Source organism: Fusarium oxysporum, genomic scaffold (genome assembly GCF_000149955.1).
Source record: "Fusarium oxysporum f. sp. lycopersici 4287 supercont2.62 genomic scaffold, whole genome shotgun sequence".
Taxonomy (NCBI): Eukaryota; Fungi; Ascomycota; class Sordariomycetes; order Hypocreales; family Nectriaceae; genus Fusarium; species Fusarium oxysporum.
In genome coordinates this window covers 35,821-45,952 of record NW_017264862.1, presented here as the reverse complement: position 1 = coordinate 45,952, position 10,132 = coordinate 35,821, and the positions used below count along the sequence as shown (strand labels likewise).

General features: G+C 45.6%; 4 protein-coding genes across 4 annotated transcripts; 1 reads left to right on the top strand and 3 right to left on the bottom strand.

The window, feature by feature from the left end:
- On the bottom strand, positions 1-1,214 carry FOXG_17554 (uncharacterized protein; the record flags this gene model as incomplete). Its single annotated transcript, XM_018397560.1, has 5 exons — positions 1,023-1,214; positions 721-961; positions 359-668; positions 63-301; positions 1-3 (listed from the first exon to the last, which is right to left on the bottom strand). Exons 1-5 carry the CDS (start codon positions 1,196-1,198, stop codon positions 1-3), a joined length of 969 nt encoding a protein of 322 aa, XP_018258736.1. The 5' UTR covers positions 1,199-1,214.
- An 828-nt stretch (positions 1,215-2,042) lies between these two features.
- On the bottom strand, positions 2,043-3,983 carry FOXG_17553 (beta-glucuronidase). Its single transcript, XM_018397559.1, has one exon. The coding sequence runs from the start codon at positions 3,880-3,882 to the stop codon at positions 2,083-2,085; it is 1,800 nt and encodes a 599-aa protein (XP_018258735.1). The 5' UTR covers positions 3,883-3,983; the 3' UTR covers positions 2,043-2,082.
- A 528-nt stretch (positions 3,984-4,511) lies between these two features.
- On the top strand, positions 4,512-7,223 carry FOXG_17552 (uncharacterized protein; the record flags this gene model as incomplete). Its single annotated transcript, XM_018397558.1, has 7 exons — positions 4,512-4,629; positions 4,683-4,763; positions 4,822-5,456; positions 5,504-5,730; positions 5,779-6,168; positions 6,213-6,532; positions 6,581-7,223. The coding sequence occupies 7 exons, from the start codon at positions 4,512-4,514 to the stop codon at positions 7,111-7,113; spliced, it is 2,304 nt and encodes a 767-aa protein (XP_018258734.1). The 3' UTR covers positions 7,114-7,223.
- A 1,270-nt stretch (positions 7,224-8,493) lies between these two features.
- FOXG_22900 (uncharacterized protein) lies at positions 8,494-10,125 on the bottom strand (the record flags this gene model as incomplete). Its single annotated transcript, XM_018403320.1, has 6 exons — positions 8,494-8,801; positions 8,867-9,044; positions 9,099-9,254; positions 9,311-9,529; positions 9,577-9,709; positions 9,759-10,125. The coding sequence occupies 6 exons, from the start codon at positions 10,123-10,125 to the stop codon at positions 8,574-8,576; spliced, it is 1,281 nt and encodes a 426-aa protein (XP_018258733.1). The 3' UTR covers positions 8,494-8,573.
- Between the last annotated feature and the right edge of the window lie 7 nt (positions 10,126-10,132).

Genomic DNA, 10,132 nt, shown 5'->3' with positions numbered 1-10,132 from the left:
TCACTGACTCCAGCCAATTGGAAGAAGTACGTAGTGTAACCGAACATCAAGGGAACTCCAACAACGTTCTGGAAAGTGAAAGGAAGAGTTGAGATGACGGCTCTCTTCATGTTGATCTTGCTGGTGAAAAGAGCTTTCCAGTCTGAGTTTTCGTTGCCGGATTTGGCGGTTGCCGAAGACTCGTCCATCTCATACTGAATAACAGAGTACTCACGATCGATATCATATCCTTCAACATTACCGACAAGTCGCTTCAGGGCCTTCTTGCCTTCATCGTGTCTCCCTTTTGATGCATACCAAGCTAGATTTCCACATGTCAGCCATTCGTCTCGTGGGGTCAAACGATCCGGGGACTTACAGGGTGTTTCAGGAAGATAAAGCATGGGGAAAAGCCAAAGACCAGTAAAGACGAACTCTGAATAGAAGATATGACGGAACGCCATTGGATTCGTTTCCTCGAGGACCTTCAGAGCAATGGCAAGGAAGACTTGACCCAACGCAAAAGCAAGGGAGAAGCTGCCCAAAAGAGCACCACGAAACTGAGGAAGAGCAACCTCTGACATGTAGACCATGACTGATGTTCCCATCATACCGCCTGCACAGCCAGCAACGAGCCTAGCAATGAGAAGAGTCCACCAGTTGGGCGCAATGACCTGGATGACAATAGACTGAAAGTTATCTGTTAGAACCCTGCTGTCTTGATTGAACATAAAAACCTACCAGCGTCAGAAAGAATGTCACTCCCCACATGTTGAACTTGCGACCGAATTTATCTGCAGTGACTGGAGCAATAGTCTGGATCAGGATGGAGGTGACAAAGTAGCAGGCCGCCCAGAGCGAGATATGTTGCGAGTTGAGAGCTGGTTTGCCGGTTTGTGGATCTTTGACGGTGGCAAAGTACTCGATGAAGCCTTCGTTGGCAATGATACTTCCGATAACCGAGTTGGCATATCCAGCATACCTGTTGACAAGTGAATCAGTACTCCCCATGTCACAGTTGGTGGCTCGGAGCTGGTACATACATTCCCGCCAAAGAGACACCTAGTCCGGTGATGTAGAGTCGCCAGAACTTCCTGACGCATTGAGCACGCGTCAAGCCCGCAAATGCAGAGGTTGGTGCTGCATCACCGGCTCCTTTCTTCTCGTCATGCTCATGCTCAGCCTGAACGATGTCGACATTTTTGAGGCTTTTCGCCATTGCTGATTCTTCTCTCTTGTCGCTGTCTTTGAGGCAAAGGTGAATGGGAATCCACTGTCTTGAGGAGATGAAGTTAATGATCTGCAGAGGCACTCTTATTTATATCTACCAATGATCCAGATACCATCGGCGAGAATTCCGACCAACGTGATGCTTTACACATGATTTGCATCGACAATTCGCCTGTTGAAAGCCGCTCGTACCCCAGATCCCCACAGATTGGTAGCGAGAAACCGACGAAGTGGTGTACTGCTACTGTCGCAATGCGGGGATTATGGGTCTAACCCCAGAGTAGAGTAGTAGTGCGGGATTACAAGTCCACAAGCGTTGTATCAGGCCATCCATGACAGGTTTTTCCAATAGTTGCCGTAGTTCGGCGCTTTCATCGGCCGATGATTCCTCCTGCGCCGGCGAACTCAAAACATGGCCTTACCATGATTGGCATGTTACGGGCAGCATTCGCAAGGAGCGCCTTGGATTTTGACATCAGCTAGTCCTCGCCGACGGCTAACGGGCAAATATCGGGAAAAGCATGGGACATTAATGTTCTAGACTATGGCTGAGCAGGGAAAAATGTGACGATTGACGAGGTTTAAGCAACGTCAGGAGGTCTGTAACGAAAGGCCTGGATGTTCTATGCTTGGCCGCCACCGTACAGCTGTCCGCAGAATGTTGATTGAATGGTTTTGATGCAGTAGACAAGGTGTTTTGGCGTTGGGCCTCATGGAAAAGCCTGTCTTGTGAAGATCATGTCAATATCTATTTAACTTGTTATCATGCTTGGAGAACTAGCAAAGCATAGTTTGGGACCTGCTGCATACATAATAGCGTAATGTTAGTTTAACAGGATTTATAATTTAATAGTTCTGTATAAATAGAGATAGTTAATTGTTAGCTATCATCTGAGTCCACCTCTTCCTCAACACCTGCACAGCACTCTTTGGTCTCCGATCCCGCGTAAATACACCTTTCTTGTTACCATCAACCCTGAAAATGAAGCTAGAGGGGGTCTGGAAATCCGCAAAATTCCAGACTTGCTCTCCGACTACACTCTCGATCCTATCAAAGACTCGATGGGACATTTCCAAGACCCGGCTCTGATATTCCTCACTCCAGGGAATATCTCCAACCGTATGCAGTCCAGCCAGAGTATCAGCACCGTACTCCGTCATGATGATTGGCTTGTTGTATTTGCCCTCCCAGCTTCGCAGACATTCCTCCAAACCTTGCTCTGCTTCTTCGAGGTCACCAGTATTCAGATACCAGCCGTAGTACCTATTGAGGCATATCACATCAAATAGATCAGCAATGAGATCAGTGTGAATGTTGGCTTGATTCTCGTTGGCGAAGCAGATAGGGCGTGTCGGATCCAATTCGCGGTTTAGTTTGACAAGAGGCTCCATATACTCCCTGACACCAGGCTCACTGGCTGCAGGTTCATTTGCAATCGTCCACATGACAACACTGGGGTGATTCTTATCGCGAACGATGAGCTCACGTATGGCTTGAGCGTGGGCGGCGCGTGTTTCATCGTTCATCGTCTCTGGTGAGAAGGTCGGTATCGGCTTATGCCCAAAGAGCCCAGCAACAATGGTGAGGTTGAGGCCAACTGCGGCTGTCTCGTTGATGACAACAATTCCGTGACGGTCCGCGTACTCAAGAACCTCTTCTGCGTATGGGTAATGGGAAGTCCGGAAAGAGTTGGCTCCCATCCACTTCATCAACTGGAAGTCGTGGATCATGTAGGCTGGGTCGTGACCCTTGCCTCGAATTGGTGTATCTTCGTGTTTACCAAATCCTGTGAAGTAGAATGGCTTTCCATTGATAAGAAACTTGTTTCCCGAGACCTCGACTGTTCTTATTCCAACTGGTAGATCATAAGTATCTACTACCGTGTTCCCAGAGAATACTTGCGCACGAAGTCGGTACAGATACGCAGCTCCTGGTTGCCAAAGGTGAACCGATTCAACGATCAGAGAGCCATTCAATTCAGAAGAGTGACTGACGGGACATTCATCTTCGTCCAAGAGTGTCACATTGATTGAGTGATGGTCGAGAGGGATACTTGTAGCAATATTGAAGTCCACAACACCAGTAGTCCCCTCTACTTTGGTGACAACTGTGATATCCTTGACAGAGATACTGGGCACATTGAATAGCCATACGGATCTCGCAAGCCCTGCATAGTTGAAGAAGTCATGTTGATAATGTTGCTTTCGCTTGCCATTCTTGAGTGTCTCAATCCTTCCCGGTGGAATAGTATGCCAGTCAAGTTCATTGTTAACCGCCACAGTAAGGCGAACTTGCTTGCCAGGCTGGACAATGTCCGAGATGTCCACCTCGAATGGAGTGTAGCCCCCAATATGCTCAGCTACGAATTGATTATCAACGTACACACGCCCTCGATGCGTGGCAGCGTCAAAGCGCAGAAAGTAACGCTGTTGAGACCAGCTAAGTGGGATGGTGAAGCGCCTTTGGTAGTAGACCCAACCAACATGATTGCGAATATTGGAATCAATGAAAATGTCGTTGTAGCTGGCGGGAACAGGAACTTGGAGCTTTGGCGGTATGTTTCGTTCCCACGCTCTTTCATCGTTAATGTCGACTGATTGGGAAAGGGCAAAGTTCCAGACGCCATCCAGTGAGACAAGCTCTCGAGAAGCGTTAGCCTGAGGTTTGAGCATAGTGACGGCTTGCGTTGGAACAAGAGTTGATGCAGCTGGCGTGTCGCGATGACTCTAGAATACGTCAAATATTGAATTTAGAGAGCATGCTGCCAATAGAACCTTGAAACAGGACCTTTTTCTACCAATTACAGACAAATTCCTTCGGAGTAAACAGCCGTCACTCGCACAGGTATCCGACAAACTGTCTTCAAATATCCTGTGGAACTGCAGACCGGCAATTTCGTCTTTGAACCAGGTCATCAATATCCCTGATTGGGGAGTCCATGGCAGCAATAGTGTCGCATGAGTGTACCCTGGTATCCTCGGTTGAAGCATCGGCCGATGATTATGCGAGACCCGTGCCCAATGTGTTCTAGCGCAGGGAATGCTCCCCTGTCACAACCCTCGTGACAGTATTCCACTATGGCCACCACCAATCATCATCGCCAACAGTGAGCTACCGAATCGGTTTGCGGGGTAATACAGCTGGCAAATGAATCGTAGCAAAGTCGAGTGGGGAACAAACAACATCGACGCCATCCACTCAGATTTGAGCCAAGCCAGCTAGCCAGTCATGTTAGCGGCAAGTTCGCCGACGGTAAAAATGATTCGACCTCGTTCCAACTTTCACGACACTTCCGGACACGATGGATTTGTCGCACGATGACTCCCCCGAAGCCGAGCTCCCATCTTGCAGTGGCTGCCGGAAACGGAAACTCAAGTGTTCCAGACAGAGACCAGCTTGTTCCAATTGTGAGCGATTGGGTGAGTGAACAGCCAGGACTAGCATCGAAGTTCCTCTTGTTCACATCATGCAGGCGCACCTTGTGTTTACGAAAACCGTCGGACGAAGCCAGGCTTGAAAGGCGGCGCTGTCGAGAGTCTCAATCAGCGATTAGGTATGAACTAAGTCAAGTCCAGCGCTCCAGCAAGACGCATGCTCATTGAGAACGACAGAAAAGGTCGAGAAAGCATTGTTCGGCTCAGCCCTTGAGGAGGGCACACGAGACTCTGAAGGCACAAATTGCCATCTCTCGGCCGATAGAACAAGTAGTAGCAGCTCAGCGCCTCTGGAAGCAATCCTTTCTACGCTCGCTGGTGAGTTACAAAAGCTGAATAAAAACATTGAGCCGACTCGCAAAAGACAATATGAATATGACCCATACAGAAAGGTCCACGCATTATTCAAGAGACAAAGGCGAGATATTGCCCAAGAGCAACACCAATCCAGTAATGGAGATATTACCCATCAACGAACTCGCCAAGCCTCGGTTTGCAGGATCGACATTGTCCAGGACCATTTGGACAAACTACTTGAGGCACACTTTGATAATATCCAGCCATGGATCCCAATGGTAATCATGAGAGGGTTTCATGAACGTGTTCAGAGAGACACTGAGCAACGCATGACGATTGTGCTTGAAGCAATGATGATAGCCTCTCTGCGCTATGTCGAGATCAATGATAAACCGCTGGACGACACTTTTATCAGTAGCGAGACGTCAAGGCTGCGAACGAGTGTGATGATGGGTGCAATGGAGGGTCTAAGGACAGAGAACTTGCAAGCACTCATTATGATTGCATTTACAGAGGTGCGTCACATTCCCTGACTATAATAACACTTCCACTAAAGATTCAGATCGGAAATGGCAACTTGGAAAAAGCCTGGCCCATTGTTGGATCTCTGACAAGAACAGTCGAATACATGGGATTGTCCGTCGAACCTGAAATGCATGAACGCAAGAGAGGGTTATTATCAGATAGCTCATCGCTACCAGAACCACGAGACTGGCTGGAAGAGGAGGAGCGAAGACGGATCTTCTGGAATATTTTCATCCTTGATAGAATCTCATCTATTATCAAAGGGTGAGATCTCTATGCTCTCTCTTCACTCAGCTATCTAACATATCTCAGATGGAATCCAGGCATCGATTCAGAGGATGTTCGCCGAAGGCTGCCCATATGCGGCGGGAGTTGGTTTCATAATGAGCCAGCTGTCACACCCTACTTTGGGAATTGGGGCCAGCCTGCAGCACAAAGCGGTCACGGTACGAGTCCTTGTTATTCTGTTGGAAGTAATGCTGGTGGTGCAGAACGACCAGCGAGTGCTTATAGCATTCGAGCCAGCGACAGGACACATGGGGACATATCAAAGATAGGCGCTTTAGCTTATTACATTCAGTCCATCGATTCACTCAGCCAGATATCGAAGACCTTCCTGCAACCTGCCGTGGACTTCACCAACAGGCAGGAGGTTTCTCTTTGGTTGACCAAGTTCAAGGAACTCGATCTCCGTTTAGTACAGTAAGTGTTGGTCTTTAAGTCGTGTTTGTTACTGACAATGGTAGTTGGAAGATGTATTTGCCTCAGCAATGGAAAGACTCGGGCATATCGCGCAAGATAATGCCTGGCGTAATGGACCCCAGCATGACACTAGCCAATGCGACGCACAACACGTCTGTCATCCTCCTCCACGAGCGTATTGCATACCCGGACTCTGAGCTTCTCGGCCTGAATCTACCTAGTCAGTTCAGCGCTCAGAATTGCCTCAATGCTGCAATCGAGACAGCGAATATCACGACCAAGTACCTCGGAGGATCCCCATCAGCTCGTCCTGTGCCACCACAAATGGGAATATGCGCTTTCGTCAGTGCCAGAACTCTGCTAGGTAAGAATCTAGGAGACTTGTCTGGCCATCTCTGACGCAGTCTTGCAGTTCACTCTCAATACTACAATGCTCCTTTGTCAAAGGAATTCCAAATTCTGATGGATAACTTGACAGATATGTCTAATCGGTGGGCTGGTCTTGAACAGGTAGATCAAACAAGGAAGACCTCCAACTTCTTTGACCAACTATTCAACAGCCTGCAGAGTCAACACCAACATTCCCAGAGAGCAGCTACAGGCCAAAGCATACCAGGCTCAGTATCGGCCCTTGAAGTTGAAGGTCCTATTTTCAGTTCGAGACTCGACACTTCCGGAGCCGCCCGAAACATTCACGCCCCCACCAAGACAAATATGCCACCAACCGTCAATAACTTGACACCCGGAGTGCATTATCCAGATCAATTAAGCAACGAACAGTGGCATGTCGACTCACAATCCCCAACTACAATCTCAAGGGATGACTTGTTCATAATATCTCAAACTTTGATGAACAATGACTTTCTTGAGCTGGATCGTATTGTCAGCTTTGAGGATATGATGGCCGTTGGGAATATGTCACAGTATTATGGCACCAATAGCTAGGGAGTGAAGATAATAAGTTGTATTCGCCTTATGCTCTAGCAATTGGTCAGGCCTTGTGGTATAATGTCTAGGTTGTGAGCGAGATGTGTTATTTGCAGTTGAGACTTGTGGCTGAGAGCTTTTATCAGCACAGAGAACTTACTGATAAGTTTTATTCAAGCGGCTTGCTAACTATGGGTTATGCATGTCTTATCAAATACCATTAAAGCCAGTACCCTCCCGACATCCAACATATTCAGTGAAGATATCTAGACACCTTAAGATAGAAGTTTCCTGCTATAAGTTAATTTACCCTAGTATATTACTTCTAATATAAATTCCTTTAACTTTTTTTTTTTTTTTAAGTTTATAACTTAGCCTTAAGAAATATATCTAAGTATCTTTAAAATCTATAATTAGTAAAATAAAGTATATATATTATTAATAGCTATTATAATATTAAAACTATTACTAAATAGGCAGAGTTAGGGGGTAGGCAAAGTAGTAGTTAAATATATTAAGTAATTCTTAGAGTTATTAGTAATTTTAAGAATTACTAGTATTTTTAATTAAATATTAATAACTAGGTCTTAATAATTACTTATAGAATCCCTTAGTATATAATAACTACTTCTAATTAGAAGAAAAATATAAGACATATATAACATAACTGCTGCCAAGGATGGGAAAACATCTTCTTTATGCTCATGGATTAAGGCCACTTGTTCAGTTAGATCTTAAGGTTCAAGGCAGCAGCTGTGTGGTCTGCTGAGACTTAACATTAAGGTTATTGTGTTTTTTGGCATAGTGTATGACGCCTTATATTGTGTTGTGTTGAAAATAAAGACCTTATTTTGTTATCTTGCTTTAAGGCCTTTGGCTTCACTTTATGCGTTGCTAGACTGGCATTTAACTTTTAAATAACATAACTGCTAGGATTATAATAAAATAAATATAATTTATATACTAAAGGTAATTTAAAGGGATTATTAGAGTGGTTAAATTATAGTAACCTTAAATTATAATAGCTCCTAGAGTATTATAATCCTATCTATAAGTAATTTAACTCTAATTAGCTTATTACTTATTAATCTTCTTAATCAGGGTGTTACAATTCGTGCCCGTAACAGCGCTGTAAGGCTTCTATAAGCAGCTGTATACACCACTGTAATTGCTACAATAGCAGTTATTGGCCAATCTTTTGCCTCATGGCGTAATGGTTAGGTGCAGCTGTTACACAGGGGGCTAGCCAACCCGAGGGCAGGCGGTGCAACATATGAACCGCAATAATAGTAAACAATAATTCCGACAATGATATAGACAACCGTCACTACGATCTGGCAGGTTGCCAAAGATAGGGTATATTGGTTTGGCTTTAACAAGTATATCGCGATGTAGAATGCACAAAGTTACTACTGTATTATGAATGTTATAAGTAATAGTACCCATGAACTGAAATTCCACATTAGGCAGATTTTACCCTACGTCCCCAGACAATCCACTATAGACCATTCTTCTTGAACATTGTGGATTTCCCGTAAGGCCTTTGAACTCCACGCGGACCATGTGGATCTCATCTCTTCCAACGCATTGAGACAAGTTTCAAAATCTCGTATAGCATGTTGTTTGTACGATGAATTTTCGATATCAGCTAGGTGGACGATAGCGGCTGTGAAAGCTACCTGGACAGTGGCCAAAGATGCATATCGCTGCATGTAATGCTCGATTAGCCAAATATACATGAAAGCAGGAAGAATAGGTGGGAGAAACTTACCAACGTATAATGCTGGTTATATGAACGCAAAAGCTTTACCACCTCCGACGCTGATTCCCGGCAAGTCTTTATATGCGGGCTTTGCCAGGAAGGCAACGTCGAATGGCACTTGCGAATACCTGGAGACACTTCTAAGAGAGGTCGGTGTAATAAGATAAGGTTAACATGATATTGCATGCTAAGCCTCGAGGTTAGTTCTGGCATGCCTATGAGAGTCGACGTCTGAACTTGCTGTAATTGATATATATGGGCAGGTATGGGTGACTGAAGTGACGGTGGCAGCCGGAGATGACTCGGTAGGCTCAGATAGAGTGCGCGTAACTCAACGTCTGTTCTGGCGACAACATCTTCCACTTCTTTGGCTGATAGTCCACTATTTGGTGCATATCTAACACAAGTAAGTGACACAGAACGAAACCAGGGATATATAATGGAACGCCAAACATTTGATCCATGGCTTCAGAAGCAAGTGACAAGCATTCCGCAGCGTAATGCCCAGTCGAGACAGCACGGCTTGGCATTACTGTTGCTGAAACAACCGGAGCAGAACCAAGATTTGGATTCCAAGGCTCGAATTCGACCTCATGACTCAAACTTGGTTTCGGGCACGTAATGTGAGATTTTCTGGTGCATCCAGGTCTACCCACTGCAATTGAGAAGAGCCTGAAGCAAGTTATAATGGGAACTTTATATCAAAGGTGGAAACGTACTTGTCGAGGACAAAACACCCCCACCATGTCACCTTCCTGACTTCAGCTTCATCTTCACTGATAAGGCCTGATGTCACCCATTGGGAACAATCAATGTTCAGCCCAAGATTTAGCGCCATGCGGACCGCATTACCTACAATAGGTCAATAAGCCAGATCGCCGGGTTTGTGATTTTTACATACCGCAGTATAACCAACCCAATGCTTCCTGACCATCTGACAATGCTCTCATACTCATCAGAGCTGCCGCTTGGACAGTGGCAATGATGGGCGCTTGACTCTCGTATAGAAATAAAATCTTGGCTTGTTCAAAGAAAGCCGATCCAGCGGTGTTGGGGTCTTCGCCAACAGTGCGTAGTTCTTTGCAATCCGAAAACCGACAAGCAAGAGCAAATATAGCCGAAAGAAGCAATGGTGTGCAGTATCTATCATATGTTCTGCTCCGAAAGGCACGGGAAAACACTTCCTTGTGGATGATGTAATTCCAAGGATGTTGCCAAGTCCAATAAAGCTCAAGCAGATGCTCTTGAAGTGCTACTGACAGTGGCATATTCTTT

Excerpts from the sequence above, each read along its gene's own strand:
- FOXG_17553 (XM_018397559.1), bottom strand. The coding sequence starts at position 3,882 with ATGCTCAAACCTCAGGCTAACGCTTCTCGAGAGCTTGTCTCACTGGAT.